At 44.9% G+C, this 23,146-nt stretch overlaps 1 protein-coding gene across 6 annotated transcripts in view; it reads left to right on the top strand.

Annotated features, from left to right (window-relative positions):
* Positions 1-23,146, top strand: part of LOC147010863 (teneurin-3-like) — a 417,211-nt gene that overhangs the window by 371,501 nt on the left and 22,564 nt on the right. For all 6 annotated transcript variants that reach the window (XM_085858959.1, XM_085858958.1, XM_085858960.1 and 3 more), the window contains one exon: positions 10,417-10,992. In XM_085858959.1, the coding sequence (XP_085715085.1) occupies positions 10,417-10,992 (576 nt within the window). The remainder of the gene's footprint in view (positions 1-10,416; positions 10,993-23,146) is intronic.

Consider the following 23,146-nt stretch of genomic DNA (forward strand, 5'->3'; position numbering starts at 1 on the left):
TGAAATCAGCGTACCCAAATTAGTCTTAATCACTTTACACATCTCCAGTAAAAAAAAATTTTTGAAATTTGTTGTTCAGTGTTATCACTTAACTGGTTGAGAAAGGTATGAAACATCATTTGGTGAGAAGTGGAAACTCATCAGATACTTGCATTCTTACTTATGGTACATGAAATATAGCTATTGCGCAAGTCTCAATACCACAAGAGACATCTTATTTTAGAGAAGAGCAGAGAGAAGTGTGAATGGGAGAAACCCTGGTGTAACAATCAAAATATTATTTTTGCCACTACATGTTGGAGGCGGATTTAATACGAGTTTGGCCCATTGGTGCATCATTCACTTTGCGTGCCAATACAGTGCCCCTCTATATGTATATTAATCCATGAATTTGGAATTTGTTCTGGGTGCAAGTATACAATGGCATTGCCTTTGTGATAGACACCGTGGGATTTTTATCGCCCACCAAGTCATGATCCGGAAATCCGGCTTCATGCCCATCTGAGGACTGGGTATGCTTTGTGATGCAAAGCCCTCCCCAACAAACACCATTCTGACAGTTTATCATCTGGTCGGGAATCAAACCAAGACTGGACAGCTCAAAAGTAATTGCGCTACCTCGACACCATCCTGACCCGAACCCGAACGTTAAACCTTTCCCGAACGCTAAGCCCAACCCTAATCATAACCATAATGATAACCCTAACCCGAACGCTAAGCTTTACCAGAACGCTATGCCCAACCCTAACCCTAACCATAATGCTAACCCGAATGCTAAACCAAGCCATGTGGTATGTCTTGTAATATTGATTGTGGGCCAGAGTCAAAATAACACCATTCAATACTGAACCTGCACTTGTGAAGGAGCAATTGCATAGGACCGCACTTGATGTCAACAAACATTTAGTTCAAAGTGGCAATGATTCATTTTCTCTCAAATGCATTGCATGGTTATGAATTAATAACCATGTCAATGTCCTTAATCTGCCAATACTGATCAATTTAAAATGGTTAACGATCACCATGTGATGACATCATAAGTATGATCATATTCCGAACAAGACCTTGCATTTGGCTATGCATGCCATTGTTTATTACGTGGACATCTAACACCCTCCTGTAACCTCTCGGTGGGTTTTGACGTGACTGTCTTTCCGATTACAGAGGAACTTTCCATGAGATGTATGAAAACATCTTTTGATCGAAATTCGCATGCCCTGTTCTGGCCGAATGCAGCAGGAACCTGGCAAAATGATTCGCTTCACTTTTAATCTTAACGCACCATTTCTGATTTTCAATTATCCGCTTCAGCTTCACATTTTCCTTGATTCAACCATTTGTCTTTGTTAGCAAGTCTTTCTGTGGTCTGAAGCACTGCGGTTCAAATTGCAGCTTCTGAATTACCATTGAAGGATGCTGGTGATGCCGTATTGGTAAACATGAGTAGGAGGTATTAAAAAGCTTCAAAGTTAGAGAAAGGAAAACATCTACAATGAAGGTTGTGGATCAAGTACACGTACCATCATCGCACCAACATCTTGTGCTCCCTGCAGAGTCTCAACCCCCTGCAATACCACCGGTCCATTTGTGATCTCTTTCAGGTGGAGGGTCTTTCAGGTTAAAGGTCTTATTTTCATAACTTCCTTATTAACCATTTTTGTCCCACTGACAATGCCAGAAAGCAGAAACGGTGAGCTTAGCTTGCTCGGACGTCCATCTTGGCCTTAGGACCAGGACACTTGTGTTTATGTATGACCCTGATCATGCATTTTGCTCAGTCGACGTATATAAACCACATGCCTCCTGCTTTTGCAGTCGGCCCTAAAGCTTCTATTGGAGCAGAATATTCAAGATGTATCAAGACATGGGGATGCATTTGGACAGGGGGATGCATTAAGACATAAAACAGTTTATTTATTTGAAAGTTCAAGGCAGGCAGACTAGTGTATATTACTCTTGTAATGGGTACAGTTTAACACTTAGTCAGTAACTACCTACAGCACTGCATCTCACATCTGTGTACACTTTGAGGGCACGGCCCGCAGTCTGATGTGGATCACGATTAAAGCCATGGCTCACAATCTAAAGGCACTGGCTAATGCAATTCTCACAAACAACAGTGAACACGTAATGCATCATCACACCTCAATATACTAACAACCCTTTTAACCCTTATCAAGTAATTTCTTCTGAATGTCATAATGTTACTGCAGATCAAAATTATTGGGAATTAGAATGGATTCGTGAACACGGATTATGCTGTGTGAACACAGCTCGAGGAGTAAGCACTGACATCAAAGAGGCTGTGCATTGAAGTCCAGCTCAAGGAAGAAATGTTAAATAATGGATGAACAGCACCTTGATCGAGGTCATGCCACCTGCCATGGAGAAGCCAACGTTTCTGGGGCTAACCCTTCATTTCTAAACCTGCCATCCCACTTTTGCTCGGTGAAGGGTTAATCCCCGAAACGACAACTTGTCCTCGCTTCCGGTGATGGTTAGCATACTTCAATCAACGTTCTTTTGATTTCATCCATCGTTGTAACTGCCCACCGACGCAGATTGGCACTGGCATTCACCGGCAAGACTTGTTCTTCATTCTGAAGCAATGTTAAGGACTTTGATTAGAAGCTTCTGGAAACTCAGCGAGATTCAGAATAATTATGAACTCATGGATTGTTGATTAAAGTCCAGCTGGCTCGTTACGAACCTTTTGAGAGTTCTTATTCTGAATGCTCCCTCCTATCTGGCCTTCATACTATGTTTGAACAATACCAAAGTATAAACTTATTTTGCTATTTTTTGCAACACATCCTCAAACTTTGAAATAAGATTTATTGCCTCCGTCTTCCCATCACCTTCTTTTCCCAATTTGTGAAGTGATGGGCTGGCAGGATGGCCTAGGCCCGAGAGGTACACACACTCTCCTCTAAGCTCTCTTGCCTGGGTTAGAATCTCGTCCCAGCTATCGACTGTCATTCCGTTGTTTCACAGACTGGGCGATTCATCAATATGTGTGCCGTCCCTTCGATGGATGTTAAACTGGCATCCCGTCTGCTGACAGTGGTTGGTGAACATTAAAGATCCCACAGTGTCCTTTGCGAAGAGAAGGCGAGATTTTGCGGGAACCCTGAACAAATTACAAATTCCCACCCTAACCTATAGAGGGCATTGTATCAGCGGCACAACCGCAGACTCAGCCAGTGATGCTACTCTGCAACCTTGTGCAGGATACGAAAGGAGAAGTATGAAGTGGTGCTGTAACCTATTTAGTTTTTTTTTTTCTCATACTTCGCCATACTGGCCAGGGTATCGATGCACAATGGATGGCTCTTTTCGATAGGCACTGTTGATGTCTGTATCAGGGTGACCTGCTCGTGAAAAAAATGAGGGATACTCGGGCAAGGATGAAGGGAGCCGCCATCGGCCCCATTTCAGTGTGAAGGGGTTGTGCCTCTTGTGCGAGTCATGGGGCAGATCCCCCTGAAGCCATGAGGTTTTAGTATTTAAATATGTCCAAGATGGCTTTTAGAGCATGTTCAGGTTACACTGTGTATGCACAGGCCAGCTGCGACATGGTAATTGACACTCCGACTGAAATAATGCCTTCATGTCACACTTCCATGAGTCTTTGGAGCTTCCAACATTTCTTGTTTCTTCTGATAATCTCCCACAGAGCATGTCCTTTGGTGTGTGTCCATCTTCCATTCTGCTGAGGTGCCCCAGCTATTGTAATCATCTCTGCTTCAGTCTGGCTGTCATGCTTGGTATGTTTGCCTTCTCAAGGATCTGTGTTTGTAGCTTTGTCTTGCCACTTAATGCAAGGATGTGGTGTAAACAGCAGAGGTGGAAGCGTTTCATCTCCTTTCTTGATGAGAGTATGAGGACATGGTTCACTTTCATACAAACGGATGCTCAGTGCAAAGGCCTTTTACACTGGCATTTTTCTCTTTGTGGTGAGCATTTGATTGTTTCATGTTGAGCGGCCAGTCTGCTGAAACTGCCTGGTGTTGGCTTAGTGATTAGGGCGGCTGGCTGAGGATCTGAGGGTACTGAGTTCAAGCCCCGTTGGCTGCTGAATTGACACCAAGTGGGGTTGACTCTGCCTGTCATCCTTCTGATGTTGGTGAAATGAGTACTAGTGTACTGGTAGAGGGGCACAGCATCAGTGGCACAGCCGTCGTTCCAAGAAATGATAGCTACCTAGCAGCTAAGTTACCACATGCAAGAACAGAACAGAGTCTCCTGAAACTGAAAGTATTTGCAGCCTTGCCTATGCATACGCTTAGCTCTTCTTCTTGCGAGAGATTGCTGGTCGCTGTTACTAATTAGGTGAATTTCTTGACCGTCTCAAGAGGACTTCCATCCAGAAAGATTGAAGGTTTGTTGATTTTTATTCCCTGTCCCACTACCACTGTCTTCTTAATGATGATAGCGAGAGCAAATATACCTTGTAAAGTCTTGAAAGGCAACCCATAAGTTATTTGAGTACTTCAGCGTGGTCCACAAGGGCAGGATTGTCAGCAAATATAAACTCCCTGATGATCACCTGTCTAACTTTGGTCTTCGTCTTGAGTCGTGACAGATTATAAAACTTTCCATCTGATCTTGTGTGCAAGTACACTCCATCTTCCATGCCTCAAAATGCACAACTCAAGAGTCGTGAGAAGAAGATGCCAAATAGTGTAGGAGCAAGGACGCATCCTTGTTTCACCCCGCTCTTCGTCTCAAACTAGTCTGAAGTCAATCCGTCAAACTAGATTGTTGCTTTCATCTTATTATGTAAGGATTGCATCAGGCTCAATAAGGTTTGTGGGCATCCAATCGACTCGAGCACTGTGAACAATCCTGCTCTTCTCACTGTCTCAAACCTTTTTGTTCGATCCACGACGGCCACGAAGAGCAGTCTGTTCTATTTTCTTAACTTTTCCTGAAGTTGACGGAATGAGAATATCATGTCCATGGTTGATCTTCCTGCACTGAACGTGCATTGTGATTCTGGATAGACACGACTTGCCAGTTGTTGTAGGTGCATCAAAATAACTCTTGTGAACACCTTTCCTGTGATACTTAGAAGAGAGATGCCTCTGTTGTTGTTGTTGTTGCAGTCGCCCTTATCACCTTTGTTCTTCTACAATGTTATGTTGTTGGCTTCCCGCATGTTTTGTGGTACCTCTCCTTCTCTCCAACATCATAGGTGAAGAAGTGGAAGGAGACTTTATTTCCTGCACTTTGGTATTACAGCTGGGATACTGTCGTTTTCCTTGAGACAGAGTCAATGGCCTTGCTCAGTTCTTCAACAGTTGGTTCCTCATCTAACTCTGTCATGATTGTTGGGGATGGCATCTGATCTGTTGCCTAACTGGTGACGTTCCTTTCTTTTGAGTATGGCTCAGAGTAATGTTCAACCCAACGAGTCATCTGCTGGTTACTTACACCACCGAAGGTGGATGGAGGTTATTTTTTTCACCCTGTCCCTGTCTGTCCGTTTGTCGGTGAGCAAGATATCTCAACAGGTTATGGATGGATTCAGACGAAACTTGATGGACAGTGTGGGTGTGTGACAAGGATTAATTGGTTTGATTTTGGTGAAGATCCGGATCCGAGAATTTTTTTTTTCATTTTAAAGTCATTCTTTAACATTGAGAGATCCTGACAAAAATGATACAAGCACGATATCTCAAATCGTTATTACGGTTGAGGACACAACTTGGTGTATAAGTTAGTTAGGTAACAAGAACAAGCCGATTCGATTTTGGTTAAGGATGCAGATCCAGCCTCTCAGTGGGCTACAAAATGTAAACTGTTCAGCCTGCCAGAGGTTTGCGTTTTACTTAGTGCCATTCTCATATATGACTATCTCACCACTGGTGCGTTTGAGGGGAACTATTGACAGTTGTCCATCGTACATGACTGTTAGATTTTCTGTGTCTGAGCTGTCTGTATCTCATCACATCATTTGATCCAGAATTGGTTTGCACAGCGTTGGGTTGTTTTCTGTACTTCGCTCCTTGCATGGAAGAGTTCTGCTTTGGTGCTCCCTGTTGGATCGTTGTTGAATTCTAAACATGCTGCTTTCTTCTTTTCATTGAGGTGTAGTAGCTCTTCAGCATTTGCTTCAAACCAGTCTTTGTTTGATGATCTGTTCACCCTGAAAACAGCCCTTGCTGTCTCATGGATGACTGTTTTTAACTCTTCCCACGTTTCCTCTGTCTTAACTGGTGATTTTCCAAGCAAGTTCAAAAGTATTCACAAACTCTTGACAAGTCATTTGATTATATGTGTTGGTGATGTTGATTCTAGACTTGCTCTGGTGCTTTGTGCTGTGCAATTTCTTGGGCGTGATCTTCATTTTGCTAATAATCAAGGAGTGGTCATTGTCACAATCAGCATGATCGTAAGTGTGGGTCTTCTGAACGGAGAGTAGATATTTTCTCCATGTTATGATGAGGTCCAATTGGTGCCAGTGTCCAGATATTGGGTGTCACCAAGACAATTATGATTGACCGAGAACTGGATAAACTCAACATTGACGTCACTGTGGTCCAGGAAACTAGACTGGGAGATAATGTTTTTTGCTGTGAGTCCAACTATACCTTTTCTTGGCAAAGTAAGAGTGCCAAAGAAAACTGTCTGCATGGTGTCAGATTCACATAAGCTGCTTGTCTTTTGCAAGTCACCATCATCTGTCAATTCAGGAAACATGGTGCTAACATACCAGCATCTAAGCCAGAAGATTTTTGATTTCTTGTTTATGTCTGGTATAGGATCTGCTTTTCTACCCTTGGTCCAGCCGCACATACCCGATGAGGCAGACAGACATGGTCGGTCAGCACCTTGTTGACAAGGGGCTGCCTGGATGTATGGAAGGAGGTAGCTGACCAATGGAATGCAATGATTCCTCCCACCATTGAAAGTGCCCTGTTGCACCCTATTTTACACCAATTGAGTGTCAGCTTATAAGCCTGAACTGCCACTCTCCGTGTTGTGTCCATGTATCTAGCAAGGATGGAGTGTTCTCTCGATTTGCTTCAGCTGCTTTTGCCTTGGCCTTAATTATAAGGAGACACTACGTTGCCCATATGTCAGAGTCCCCCTCTTGGCTTCGCTGGTTTGAGCTAAAGGAAAGACAGAGTCAATGCGTTTGGAACCAGCTAAGCTGCAGGAGATGCCAGTGCAGAGGAGATATTGCATCTGCCTGCCTTTCGGGTCTCCAATCCTATAGCGGTTGCCAGCCAAAGCTATAGCGCCCAATCTGCCCTGCCACGACTGAAGCTATTTTCATTGCATTTCCTCTTCCAGGGATTAGGCAAGTATCTGCCTTTAAGTGCCCCTCATACTAAAGCTGTTGGCACATTTAAGGTTGTTAGATTAATAAATGCCATCTAACTTTACTGTCTACTGCTATATAACAGCAGGACATATCTGATCTCATCTGACCTGACTTGATGATTACCTCCAGGCTAAGAAGGTTGGGGTTTGCTAGTTGGCCAGTTCTCCCATCGCGGAAGCTGCCCTTAGGTAGTACGTTTTGTTTTTAGACCTACTGGGCGTCAAGCCACCCTCCTCTCTGAGGCAGAAGATGCTGACTCTTGTGGGTTACTGGGTTCGACACCGACGGCCCGACCATGACCAGGCAGTACCAGATACATCATGTTACCAGTAGTATCTGGATGTTTACATTCCTGACCTGACAATGAGAAATGACATTTCGAATTTACTTTACTGGCACTTCAGGGGGAGTTAGAAATGCATTTAGAATACACTTCATGAACAGTAGGGGGAAGGTAGAAATGCAGTTCAGAATACAATTTACCAGCACAAATTGTGTTGATCATGAATTGATGTGGATTATGTTGAGGCTTGTGCAAAAGCCCGTCAAAAATGACGGGTTGGAATTATTTTATTTGAAATATTCAGAGACTGGAAGATTATGATGTTTTGTAAGCGTAAGCAAGAAAAAGCGTCATTTTAGAACACGACACGTACAAATGTTACCCTATTTTCTTTATCTTCTGGAATGTTCCATTTTGAGGGTACAGCTTTGTGAGCGTGCCAATGCCTGAAGCCTTGGCCTAGCGTCAGGTGTGCTAATATCTTTATTTATTAGACGTCGCACGTATGTAAATGAACACTCGTTTTACTATGCGCACGTTACACATCACGTGCAGCGAATTTCACCTCCCTGCGCCTTGTATTTATTATGTGTTTTTAAACGCTTCTGTACACCGCCATTGAGGCTCGGTTACAAATCACCGTCTACGTCTCCAAAAGAAGAAACGTAATTACTCTTTAATGGAAAATATTTTTCGAGTTTTTTCCCCCTGAAATAATACGCCGCAGTGAACACACAGTCGTGTTAGAAGATTGGCCTTTAAACCCCTTCTTAAATCATCCTTTTTGAAGGGGAACAAACATCACACAAACAAATGCACAAACAATTACACAAACACACATTTTGTTTTATATGGTAGATAAATGGGGATGCCGAAGCACCTGATATGTCCGATAAGCCTGCACGTGAAATGCAAAGCTACAGTAACAACGGAATATGAAGAGACGGAATGGTTTGGAATTGCAAAAGGGGTCAGACAGGGGTACATTCTCTTCCCTTACTTATTCAATCCGTATAATGAGTACATGATGAAGAAATCAAAGAATAATGACATAGTGGCTGGAGGCAGGATTGGAGGAAAACGTATCAACAACTTAAGGTGTTGGTAGAAAATATAGAGGACTTGATGAAACTGCTGCAGAGAGTGAAGAAAGAAAGTGAAAAACCTGGTCTTTATTTAAACCTAAAAAAAACGACTAAAAGGTTGTGAACTGAGAAGATCGACGTGTTCACATTGGGAGATGATCAGGTGTAAATAATGGAAAGTTTCATCTTCCTGGGTTCTAAGATTGAAGTGAGTGGAGAATGTGGAGGAGAAATTTTTCGACAGTTGCCGTTGGTTAGAACAGCAATGTCAGGATTGAAAATGATCTGGAAAGACAAAGATGTGACAAAACAAACCAAGAAGAGGCTGGTGAATACTATTTGTATTCTCCGGTATTTACAGTTTCAATGTATAGCTGTGAGTCAAGGACTGAAAAAGAAAGAAAGGAAGATGATTGACAGTTTATGAATTGGTGTTGAAGATGAATGGTAAAAATTGCATGGACTCCAAGAACAACAAATAAATCAGTAATTTAATGAATTCCACCTTAACCCCTAACTCCAAACCCTAACACCATGTATGTTGGAAGCACTGATGTGAAAACAAAAACGATCATACTTGTATGTACAGAAGAGACAGAGGCAGACCTTGTATGTACTGGATGGATGTAATAAAGTTTGTACCCAAGCCGTCTCTTCCAGAGCTTTGGGAAGCAATGCAGGACAGGGATGTTTGGAGAAATCTGATCATGAATGTCACCAGAAATTGGACACGACTTAACTGAACTCGATAACTCGATAACTAACGAGCACGGTGTAGGGGGAAGGTAGAAATGCAGTTTATAATATGCTTTGCTGTTTCTTCTTTTCTTTTTCAAGCAAGACAGATAAGATAAAGAAAAACGGACAAAGATGATGCAAACAGGCTCAAACAATGACCAGTTGCATTGATCCAAAAAAATCTTGATATTTGGAAAGTGGAGGCCACTTGTGATAGAAAGTTATTCCAGAGACCTGAGTTGTTGGGTACAAAACCCTTTTGTTGGTGTTTCGTGTGACACTTTGGTATTTTGTTATAATCTATATATTAATACTGAAGGACCAATTTTGTGCTCCTCCTAGCGGTCACGTCACGTTTTTCTCGGTACTGTGACCTGGAGTGAAAGAAACTTCGTACCTGTAAGAGTGCATCGCACATAGTGGCACACAAATCAGGGGACTTCTTCACAAAGAGTAGTGTACACCAAAAATGTCGTGTACAAGGACGTTTTGTAGGCCTCATTAGATAAGGCCATGGAGTACATCGACTGGGATCCGGCTCTTACAAGAGACGCCACTGGTTGTCATATTTGGCTCATGGAACGGAATCCGTCTGTGACGGGGTTTTGGCTAGTCCTTCTGATTATGTATCACGGATCATGTATTTCTGCTCAATTCCCTTTGGTGTGATAACTGAACACTAATTTCCGCAATATCTAAATCGTTCATCAAATGGCACAGCTGGGAGGACCCTGAAACATTTCTGCACTACTGCAGTGGGGAGATATAATTTACCAGGGAATGCTTTTGTGAGAATTCAAGTATGTTACAAGCCTTGGAATGGAATAAAACTTTTTTTTTTATAAGAAACACATAAATGTAATTTACAACTTCCATTTGGATTTTATTATTAATAAAAAAAAGTTTGCTGCTAAGGAAGATGAACCCTTTTTACTGTGTATCATATTATATCATGGTATGATTCATTTTGATTGCAGGTGCAGTATGAAATATCCCGCTCACTCCTCTTTTGGCTGACTGTTCGTTACGACCCTGCTGGACGTGTTGCCCAGCGTCACCTGCGGGTGGGTCCAGTCGCCAATGGCACAGCACTAGAATATGAGTATGACCCCGATGGACAGCTGCAGGCTGTCGCAGTGGATGGCCGCCCCGCATGGCGCTACAGTTACGACCTCAATGGTAATCTACATCTATTGAGCCCCGGAGCTTCATCACACCTTGTCCCACTGCGGTATGCTCCCGGTGATCGTCTGACGCGTCTTGGTGATCTCACCTATGATCTGGATGCTGACGGCTTCCTGCATGGTCGAGGAAATGATAGATTTGAGTACGATTCTCGAGGTTTGCTGGTGCAGTCCTGGGGAGGGGGTGGTTCCACCGAAGCATGGAGTATCACCTATGGATATGATGCATTTGGTCGACGGGCCTGGAGGAAAGATCAACGAGGCGGGTTTCTTCAGTTCTTCTATGCGGACATGTCACGGCCGACACGCCTCACACATGTGTACAACCACACCAATCGAGAAATCACAGCGTACTACTATGACTTGCAGGTATTGGAATGTTCACCTTCAACATTCAACACATACAACTATATATATATATATATATATATATATATATATATATATATATATACTGAAAGGGCTACCCTGCATTGCTGGACAATTCTAGGTCCCTTCTTTCACCACATCCTTTCCCTTCCTTCTCCAACCCTCATCCCTCCAGATTCTCACCCCACTCCTTCCCGTGCCTCCTCCTACCCCACCCATTCCTCCTCCTACCACAGTCCCTGCGGACTCCCACCCCACCCCTTCCCCTCCCTCCGTTAGTTATTAAGTGTAATATTGGTTGTGTTTAGTTTCACGTTTCTTGTGGATAACTCGTCAAGTAGCTTAAGCACTCAAGCAAGCACTCCATTAAAAACCGTTCATAAGGAACAGCTGGCGAGGCAAGTGCTACCGAGCTACTTGGTAACTGAACACACCCCTGGACATTTCGACAGCATACAGTACATACAAAATGCTGACAAAAGGACAGCTTTTTTAAAGATGTCAAATATTACTCATTAGTATTTTCATTGCAATGAAAATGTACATTGTTCAGTTTTAAAACATACATGAACTCAGAGGTGATGTTGAGTGCACAAAAGTGTACATGTGATTTCATCTAATATATTACAACCGTACCTGGTCCAGAAGAGTCCAGAAATTGAATCAACAACGATTTGTTTAAGTTCTGCAAACACCTCAAGTGGCACTCACTTACGCAACACACCCAGCACCGAAGTGACTGCAAGAAACGTCAATCAACAACTCAGAAAGCCGCTCTTACCTCCTCTTCCTCTTCTCTCCCCTTCTCTCGCATTTCCTTCTGCCTCATTAATTTTTCATGTGGCATTTCAATATAAAGCCTATTTTCATGTTTAGTTACTTCACATTATACAATATGTGAATTACATGTCCATCAGTTTGTTTTTAAGCTTTGAAAAGTCAGGCGAAAACCAAAAGTTTTTTTTTTTAATGAAAGGCCTCTATTTTCTTGCCGTTACATCATGAGAACGAACCTTCATTGGGCTGTGAATGAAACAAACATTACATCATTTGAGTTCTGATCAAAAGGTACCATTGTTTCCTCAAAACGGTATCTTCATTCAATGATAGAAGATGCGCTGTTCAGTCTTCAAATGTAAATGAGGCCTTCAAACAATCTGAGCTACATTGAGAGAAAACGATGGCGGCGATTTCTGGAAGGCTGGAGGGTGTGGCCTGAAGAATGGGTGGCACTTCTGACCCACAGTCAGACAGACAGACCCACAGACACAAATTCAGCTTTATAATATATATGTGTATATATATATATATATATATATATATATATATATATATATATATATATATATATATATATATATATATATATATATATATATATATATATATATATATATATATATATATATTCGCTTTATATTGTTATATTGTTACGGTTCTCGGAACCGTATGCATACAACATACAGGTGTCCCAAGTCAGTTATTCCATGAAGTATATGTGCAGATAGAACCCCTCCTTGTGTGTCGTGGGACAGTGAAAGGGGGTGCATTGCGATGGCTTTTACTTAGGTTTAAGTCATTTCTCCCCTTTTATTTCATACCACAGTACCTTCCTCTCACCTTCCGAGGCAAAATCTTTGTGCAGTACCTTTTTGGCGAATCCAGACACGCGTGGAGTGGGTGGGCTTCCCGGCATGGCCGAAACTCCACCCAGAAAGGGCGGACCCATGGAAGTCCCGTCCAATCAGGGCGGACAGTGACATCAGCTTCACCAAGGCCCCTCCCCGCTGAGGGAGATCTATAAATTACGAAGCAACCCTAGGAGCGTAAAGCATTGGAGTGAGACAGTTCGTCGGCTGGTAGCGAAAGAAAGGAGGAAGGTCGTAGAGTGGTTGCACTCTTGGGGGGTTGTTCATTTTGAGTGTGAGAGAGCTGGGAAGACCTCGACCCGACCTTGACCGGGTCTCTCGTTGGGTCCTGTCTGCAGCCCTGATCCCCGCCTCGGACTCCGCTCGACTCGACCCAGGCTCCTTCGCAGACACGGTCTCCACACATGCGGCCGTGGACCGAGCCGCACGACCATTGACAGGTGCCGCACCACGGAGCATCCCTTCCCTCCAACGTTCGGATACCTGAAAGAACTGCGACCTCAGCTCACCTCAACTCCCTATCTGGCTGCATGGGGTCCTTTGCCATACATCTGGGTTTATTTTCGTCTGAGTGTGTGGCGCCGTCTTCAAGTAGAATTGCATAAATGTTTTTATTTGATCATTGTAAATCTTGCCTGTTTTATTCCCACGTAAGTCTGCTCGGTGTCTCCTTTGTAAGTTGATCGTAAATAAATTATTGTAGAAATGTTCCCAGTTCGTTTTGGTCTTTTCCTTCATTGGTGCAGCATGGTTCGGATCTGAGTTTAGCCGCGTCTTTATCCCCGATAATCTGTTCATTCTTGCCAGTACGTTCTTGGCAGCTCTGCTCAGCTGCATCCGAAACGGAAATGTCGTTGGTAGAGTGATCCGGTTCGAGCAAGGCATACTGAGGGCATGGTTCCCAGGTAGTCGAAACCACGTGTTTAATTAGATAAATTGATTCTCGACAAAAAGACACTACGCTACGCGGTGGAGGTATTGGCGTCCACGGTCGGTTAAGCGACCCGCCACATCACGGAATTATCTGTGAGCGACGGCCTACAATTCCGGGAGTCTGATGGGAGACGACGTAACTTCCCCCACCTCGCGGTCATTCTTGCCACCGGACCCTGGCCCGCAACTATATATTAGATATGTCTAACTTTATATATTTGATATATTGTTGTGGGCCGCGGGTCAGTGGCGAGAACGACCGCGAGGTGGGGAAGTTTACGCCGTCCCCCACCAGACTCCCCGGAATTATAAGCCGTCGCTCCGGATAACTCCGAAGCCGGCGGGTCGATTAATCGACCGTGAAACGCCAATATCGTGACCGTGTGGCAAAGGGTTAATTGTCCAGATCCAATATACCAAAGTAAACACGCAGTCTTGGCTACTGGGGATTCACACCCTCGGAATGTCTGGCCGAACCAGATCACTCTATCAGCTACGGTAAAGTATCAACTTCCACCTACCAACTCCGGCTCGGATGCAGTCGAGCGGGTCCTGCCCAGGACGTTCCGGCTGCGATGTACCGATTACCGGGGATGAAACCCAGTCGAACTCAGATACGAACCATGCTTGACCAATACAAGAAGGGACGGAAACGAGCTGGGAACATTTCTAATAATTTATTTACAGTAGAGAGGGAGACACAGAGCAGAGTTATCACGAATATGCAGGCAATGTACAGTGAGCAAAAGCACTTAACAATTTCTACTTAACAGACTGACACCACACACAGACACACACACCCAAAAGAAATGGACCCCGTCGGGTCTTTATTGGACCCTCCAGCACTGGAGGATAGGTCAGCTGGGGGGTCAGAGTTCGGTTGTGCACCTGTCCGCCTCGTATGGTTTGGTCGGTCTTGTTCAGTGGGACTTGAAACCACAACTTTGACGCAGCACCAAGCACCAGGGGCGTGGGATATGCGACAGATGCCAGCCAGCATGAAGGCGGACAAGACGAGAGGAACCCTTGCGCTGCGAGGATGACCAGAAAACCAGACCAGACAAATGGATCACCAACCGGCCAGGCGAGAGCAGACCAGCACTAGCGCAAACAGAACGTGCCGAACGCTCTCCCTCCCCCTCGCGCGCGGGGGCCAGAGGGACCGCCTCTGATGTCACCTCATCCCTCATTGGACGGGGGGGGTGTGTCGGTTGCCTCGGTGGCCTGCCTTCATTGGGCGGAGGGCGTGTTGATGTCTCTGCCCCTCGAAGAAGCTGCGCAATAGTATATGCCTTAAGCGAATATATAAAGCTTTTTGTTTGTTATGGCCATGGGTACCGAGTGTATTACGAGGGGGTTAATCATCGTTTCTCCTCGGAAGAACCGGACCTGGGGCCACCGCTCACAATTAACTTTGTGGTACAGTGGGTTGCTTAACAACCATGAACGCCAATTAGTTAACCATGAGTTCCAATGTACACCGTCTAATATTCCATTTAACTCGAGGTCACGTGGCCTCCTGAGCAAGGAACGCTCCCTCGGCGATGCACCAATCTTATCTTGATTTGATCTATAGTAAGGCAGCCAAGCTTTTACCACTGTCAGGAGCTATCAGGATCTGTAATCAACAGGCAGCTGTAGGGAGCTGTAACTAATCGGCAGGAGCTGTAAGGAACCATTACCAGCTGTCAGGAACTGTCACTAACTGTCACCAATGGTAAGGAGCTGTAAGGAACCATCACCCACCGTCAGGAGCTAACAGGAGCTGTAACCAACGGACAGCTGTAAGGAGCTGTAAGCAACAATCAGGAACTGTTGGGAACTATCAGCAACCGTCAGGAGCTCTCATCAACTGTAACCAACGGTCAGGAGCTCTCATCAACTGTAACCAACGGTCAGGAGCTATCACTAACTGTAACCAACGTTCAGGAGCTGAAAGCAACAGTCATGAGCTGTAAGGAACCATCAGGATCTATCAGGAACCATCACCAACTGTGAGGAAAGCGGTCCTCCCATCCGTTTATAGGCAACCAGTGTGGGCGGAGTCTCAAGCAGACTTCAGGCAAATCCAGCTTGCCTATTGGCGCATCGCTGCACATGACCTCCAACTGTCAATTCTCACAATCATTCCTTCCCCACCATCGAACAAGACGCAACTCCCAATTAACACAGTCCTGACTTACGACGCCATGTTGGGGGCATTGGACGGGTACCAGAGAGTGGCCATTTGCAGGAATTACTGAGCGAAAACATGAAGCGCTCACAAAACGTCAATGGCAACCATCACCCCCCTGTTCAGCCCGGCACAGACAAGGGCCAGCCAGCGTCCATGGAGCTGCAGAGCGGGGCATCAAACATCGATGGAGAAAGGTGGATATCAGATGTCGATGAAAGAGAGGTGGGTGAGGTAAATGATCCACAGCCATGTCTGTCTGCCTGTCAAAATAAACTGTCCAGAAAAGGCTTGTGTTGCATTTAATCAAATGTCCTGTAAGTCCAAAGAGTCAATAAATCGTCTATTCCCAAGCCAATGCATCCTGATAGAAAAGGAATCTATTCTATACCCTTCTCCAATGCATCAAAGAGTTAGAATTCCACCAGACAAGGGGATGGGTCTATTCTGAACATGTATTTCTGGAAATAACTGTCTGGGGACCTAGATGTGTTGTGCATTAGTTGGATCTGATTCTGAAATCCAGAACAATAACAATATCGATTATATATATATATATATATATATATATATATATATATATATATATATATATATATATATATATATATATATATATATATATATATATATATATAAAACACACATACTCGAATATATAAAGCTGAATTTGTGTCTGTGGGTCATAAGTGCCGTCCATTCTACAGACCACACCCTCCAGCCATCCAGAAATTGCCTCCATGATTTTCTCTCTTTGTAGCTCAGATTGTTTGAAGGCCTCATGTACATTTGAAGACTGAACAATGTGTCTTCTATCAATAAATGAAGATACTGTTTTGAAGAAACAATCATACATTTTGATGACAACTCAAACGATGTAATGTATGTTTCGTTCGCAGTGATCACAGCAGAGGGCTAACATATACTGCCCAATGAAGGTTTGTTCTCATGATGTAGAGGAAAGAAATTAGAGGTCTTTCATTTTTTTTTTTTTAAACTTGGTTTTCACCCAACTTTTCAATGCTTCGACACAAACTTATGGACATGTAATTCACATACTGTATTTTGTAAAATGAATAAACATTAAAATTGGCTTGATGTATTTGAGGAAATGTCCATGTACACTTTTCTACACTCATCATCACCTTTGAGTTTATGTATGTTTCAAAACTGAACAAGGTACGTTTTCATTACAATGACAATACTAATAAGTAATATTTGACATCTTTTGTTAAAAACTGTCCTTTTGTCAGAATTTTGTATATGGACTGTATGCTGTCGAGATGTCCAGGGGTGTGTTCAGTTACTAAGTAGTTCAGTAGCGCTTGCCATGCCAGCTGTTCCTGATGAACGGTTTTGAATGGAGTGCTTGCTTGAGTGCTTAGGCCACTTGACGAGCGCTCTACAAGAAACTTGAATCTGAACACAAGCAACCGCACTTGGAAACGAAGGGAGGAAGGGGTGGGGTGGGAGTCCGCGGGGACTGTGGTAAGAGGAGGATTTGGTGGGGTGGAAGTCTGGAGGGACTGGGGTTGGAGGAGGCAGAGGAAGAGGTGAGGTGGGAGGAGGAATGGGTGGGGTGGGAGGAGGCACGGGAAGTGGTGGAGTGGGAATCCGAAAAGACTAGGGTGGGAGGAGGAAGGGGAAGGGGTGAAGTGGGAGGAGGGACCCCATGCTGCCGGGCAACATCGGGTACCCCTGCGAGTACATACATATATATATATATATATATATATATATATATATATATATATATATATATATATATATATATTTGAAAGTGTCTGTCTGTGTGTGTGTTTCTCTGTGACCTATGCACGCGAAAAGTACTGGAATGATCCTCACCAAACTTCACATGCTGACAGAACATTTACCCGGGAGTGTCCCGATGTAAAAGAATTGTACTTCCGACTTCCGGTTTCCGAATTATGACGTCATCACCTGATTTCGTAACGTTACTTTTTCAAGTTCAGCCGATTGACATGGGGCCAACGCCATTTGCAATAGAATGAAAAAATAATGCTACAGTCAATTGAAGACAATGACTTCCGACTTCCCGGTTTCTAAATTATGATATCACCTGATTGTGTAATGTTAATTTTTCAAGTTCAGCCGATTGACATGGGACCAACGGAATTTTCTAGAGAATGAGAATTAATTAAGTCGCAAATGACATGAAACCAGCCTCACATTGTTGAGGCATTATGGTTTTTCATCTGATGCGGCAATAAATCTTAACATTTTTGAACTTGAGTCTTCTGCATATAAAACATGGCGGAGAAAATATACTATTATAGTGGTGATGAAATAAAATAATAATGGTGGCAGCCTCTACAATTTTACAATTAACTGTGAGACATACTCCTTCAGACCCGCCGTCATCCACGGGATTCCTGTGCGTATATTTATTTCTGTATATATATATATGTATATATATATATATATATATATATATATATATATATATATATATATATATATATATATATATATATATATATATATATATATATATATATATATATATATATATAGGGTTGCCGAAATAGGTGACCCTTATTGTCAGTAATTCTGTCTGTTTGTTTGGATGTTTGTTCGTTTGTCATCAGCATAATTGGTGGTGAACGTGGGTGGATTTTGACCAAACTTGGGTGGTAGGTACATCTTATGACGTAGTGCTTTGGAAATTGTGATGGTTGCTAAAGACGCTTTCGTTCCCCAGCAACAACCAAAAAAAACCTTCAAAATCGGTACCGTTCACACGAAATCAATTCCGAAAGCCATTATCCCACATAGGGTTATGAAATTTGGCAGGAATGATCTACAGGTGATGTTCTATCAAATATATTCCGGTTTTTGTGATATATGGAATACTTTACCCGCAGCGCCCCCTACAATTTTGGTATGCGCAAAAATTGGCGAAAATTGAAGACCCCCTAGCGACCAGGTGAGTGCATTGATACAAATGGAACTTTGCAGGTTCATGGTACTCAATGAGTACTACAACTTTGCCTCAGGACATATTGACCGATTTTGCTTAGGTCAGGTTTCAAAGGTCAATTAGTGCAAAAATCGATAATATGCGAGAGCTGGAGGTGCCTTCGCGCCAAATGCTACTCCTCCTAGGGTTATGGTCACATGGTCATGAAAATTCACACTAATCGTCTGGAATACATTGTGCACAAACGATCGAGCCGGATTTTCGATTTGGATCTTTGTTTACCCACAGCACCCCTTCGAAATTTGGGGATTTCTGATTTCAAATCGCATTTTCAGTACTTTTCATTCAAATGGATACCGAGTACTTATTAGTAGATGGAACTGGATGAGATTTGATATGCATAATCTTAAGGTGATTCCCTATCCGCTATATATCTTATAGTTTCCATGCTCGGCGACCCATCGCCGCCTACCGACTTGGATGTATATATATATATATATATATATATATATATATATATATATATATATATATATATATATATATATATATATATATATATATATATATATATATATATATATATATTGTGACGTCCACGGGACTTGAACAGTCCCGCCAACGTAGAATGAGCCGAAACGATGGAAGCGATTTATTTTTATATAACCCAAAGACGGCGGTTTTAATCGCCCTACCGCAAACGGGACGAGGAAGGTGGCACGAGTCACTTTTCACTGAGTTGATGATGTTTATTCTTTTTTTACCACTGACCAGAAATAACAAGACTCGGCAAGAAGAGGGATCCGGGGCGATTCGACGGGATGGTGTGGGATCGGGCGTGGGGAAAAACACAGACAATTCCAATGAATAAAGAGATCTCAAACCTTCTAAGGCGCCAAGCAGACACACACACACACACACACACACACACACACACACACACACACACACACACACACACACACACACACACACACACACACACACACACACACACACACAACGTAGCTATCTCTGGTGGTCAGGCTGGACCGTGGTGTGGACGCAACTGTCCCTGGATCGGCGCTCGACGAGCCGGCCTTGCTCTCGCCAGGGGGGGGGGGGGCAGGAGAAACCGCGATGCTGTAGACCTCCTGGTCCTGGCCCAAGTTCGCCCACAGCCGCCAGGGAACCAGCTCCCGCGCCAAGCCGCGAGCAGGAGAGGGAGGCAGGTCCACCCGCCGCCCGACCCCGTATTCCGAGTCAGCAGAACCCCAGAGCCAACCAAAGCGAGGCACGAGGCTCGGCAAGGCTCCCAGGCACGATCAAGAGCACGATCCACTCAGCACAGCCACCAGGACGCTCTCTGCCGCCACAGGTTCCACACCAAAAAAACACGAGTGTTCTGGTTGTAATCTTCCTCTTCTTCCTTTTCGACCCCGAACAGAACCTTTTTATCCTTCTGCCCTCGTCACCTCCAATCGAGCCGTCCATTGGCCCACTGCCGTCGCCTTCTGCCAATCGTGATCACGGGGCGGAGCCATCCGCTGCACTGTACTGTGACGTCACGGCCAGTCTCCAGAGAATACCAAAAGGGGTTTACGCAGACACACTTACCCTATCCCGTGTCCCTATCTAATTACGTGACATTTATCATTTCGCCCTTGAAGAAATGAACATTTACTAGACAACTTATCACCACTGAATTACTACTTATTACATCGAGATCCTGGTAAACTCGAACAGCATGGCATACCTAATTAAACATCCTAATTACCCTTTGAATGCATCCCCCCCTTCAAACGTAACATATATATATGTATATATTGTTATGGTTGACGAAAATCGCAAACCACCATTCAGGTCCCTTAGGTGAGATATCTCTGTAAGTATATGTGTAGTAGCCCAAACCCGTTGTTTAGAGGGAATAAATGTCATTCATTCGGGCTGCGACCCTTCTAGATAGCCGTTTTTCTTTTACTATCTTTATTTTGGGCCAGCCGCCATTACTACCACCACAACCACCACCAACCACGTCTCAACAGCCATCACACAACAACCACCAACCGCAACGCCGCTTCACAACAACAGCCACGACCCTTGCCGTCACATCTCGCTCTCCCAACCATCGCATCACCGCCATTCCCGGGCCGCTTGTGGGCGCCGATCCTGGACTCGTGCAGGGCGCGCACCGTGCAGCGGGTGCAAAAACACCAACCTTTCCGAGAAATCGGATCAAAAACGATTCACGCCCACTTCTGTTCCGTCCTATCAGCGAACGTGGGGCAATTTGGCCCCGCCTCCGGGTGCGTCGGAGTATAATCGCTATATGCAGATTCGCGGATCAAAAATCATTCACGCCCACTTTTCCTCTGTCCAATGGGGAGCCAGCCAGAGGTGAAGGGTCGAAGGTGAAGGAGCGAAGCCCCGGGGGCTATAAAGGGCCACGTTTGCTCGCCAAAAAGTAGTTGAGTTGGGAAGAGTTGGCAGGAGTTGAGTCAGTCAAGGAGAGTTGAGAAGAGAAGAGTCAGAGAAAGCAGTTGGACGGAGCTGAGAAGAGTGGAGAGTTGGAGAGGTGGCGGCGGCGAAGGCAGTCGAGAGGGCGCTCGTGTCAGAGTCGGGGAGCTGCGGAGAGGGGAGGCCGGTAACGCGACCGAGGTCGCGGTGGAGACGCTCGTCGCGGGACCCGAGCCAGCGAGATATCCTCATTCCCCCGAGCATCACCAACCCCCTCCTGTTTCCCCCCGCACTGAGATAGTGTGAGAAGGGGGTCCCGTTCCCACCCCATTTCCAGGCAGTGCCAGCGAGGCCCGCAGAGTCGGGGCGCCACCGCCATTTTGCGGCTCATCACTAGACGGGTAGGCTCGACGCGGTCTCGGCCCCAGGCCCGTCTGCCCCCTCATCGTTGAGGGTGTTCCCTTTTTCTTTTGCTTTGAGTATATGTGTTGTCGGCGCCGTCTGTGAAGTAAAACTGTATAAGTGTTGCCGTGTGCTCGGTAGTCGGTAGTAGATCTGCATTGTGTTTCTCTTTTACATTTGCTTTTTGTGCATTATTGTGGTGTTTCTTCTTTTACATTTGCTTTTGGTGTATAATTGTATATGTGTGCTTTCCGTTTGCCGCGGAATAAATGTGCTTTATGTTGAACTGTTTCTCCCGTTTCGCTTCGTCTTTTCTTTTATTGAATCTCCATCTTACTTCACGTAAAGGGTTGGTCGTGGGCTAAAACGCCCGATAATTAATCGAACCGTCGAGGTTGACGATAACACCGCTCGGTTATCCCGATAGTACGGAACGGGTCGCTTAAAGTGGCCTGTGTCCGAAGTCGACCTGCGGCGAGGTGCGATCGCCCGGTCTACCCTCCGTGTGGGTACTTAGGTGGGTCGAATTTGGCGAGAAACCCTATCCCACGCGGGGGGCCGATTGGCACGATCGTGGTGAGGCCGAAAGGCCCACCCGTGACTAGTTCCCGGCGTTAGTCCGAGGGTCACGACGGGATTGTCCGTCTGGTGGGCGACGTGCCGCGATTCGAGTTACGTGGCCGTCAGCACGCCGGCGGGCGCGAACCCGTAACACTGGTGTCAGGTCGTGAGATACAAACCCATTCCCCTCCTCGCGACACTGGTGTCGGAGAACGGGACAACGGGCTCTCCTGTCTCCAGCTAAATTCACAGGAATCGGTCCAGGGGTGAGAGGAGCGACCCCCGATTCCCTCCAAATTACGAGCGATTCAAATGAACCCTTTACGAGAAATAAGATGGCGTCTCAAGGCGAGCGGGAGCCGGGGGTATTAGAAATGTATATGTGTAGTAATGTAGGATCCATGGTCCAGGATGAAATCCCCGTGCAGGAAATGTTGGTTGTGCAAGAACACGAACTCGCCCAACTGAACCCAGAGCCCGAAATAGGTGCGGCGGCGGCCGCGGTGTATGACACCTCCCCTCCCCCCCCTCCGCCAAAACCTCCCGATTCTTGCCGAATCGGCTCACCCAAGCGCACCCGACATGGCCCAGCTATTCGCCATGCTAGCAAAGATGGATGCAAACACAAATGAAATGAAAAACGAAATAAAAGGCATGAACGAAAAGATGGATACAAACACAAACGAAATAAAAAGCATGAACAAGCAAATGAACGAAATGGAAGCAAACATGAAGGAAGAAATGAAAGAGCTGCGGGGTGAGACGCAGAACATGGGCCGAAGCCTGCAGGCGGGCATGAAGGCAGTAACCGGGGTGCTTAAAATGGCGACTCCACGTGTGGGAGCGAACGAGCTGGGAGGGAGTGCAACGGCTGTCGGGCCCGTGGTGGAGGCGGGTAGGGAAAAAATAATTCGGGGGACGTGTTGGGCGAGGGTCGTGACGGAAAAAGTGACGGTAACCGAGAGGGATAAACTAATTGGGGTGACGGAGACGTGCACGAGGGAGATAACAAGGGAAGAGACGGAAATAATAGTTGAGACAAGGGAGGTAAAGGGTGAA

The sequence above is a fragment of the Eptatretus burgeri genome, chromosome 16, assembly GCF_056783735.1.
Source record: "Eptatretus burgeri isolate ZD-2024b chromosome 16, Ebu_testis_v1, whole genome shotgun sequence".
Taxonomy (NCBI): Eukaryota; Metazoa; Chordata; class Myxini; order Myxiniformes; family Myxinidae; genus Eptatretus; species Eptatretus burgeri.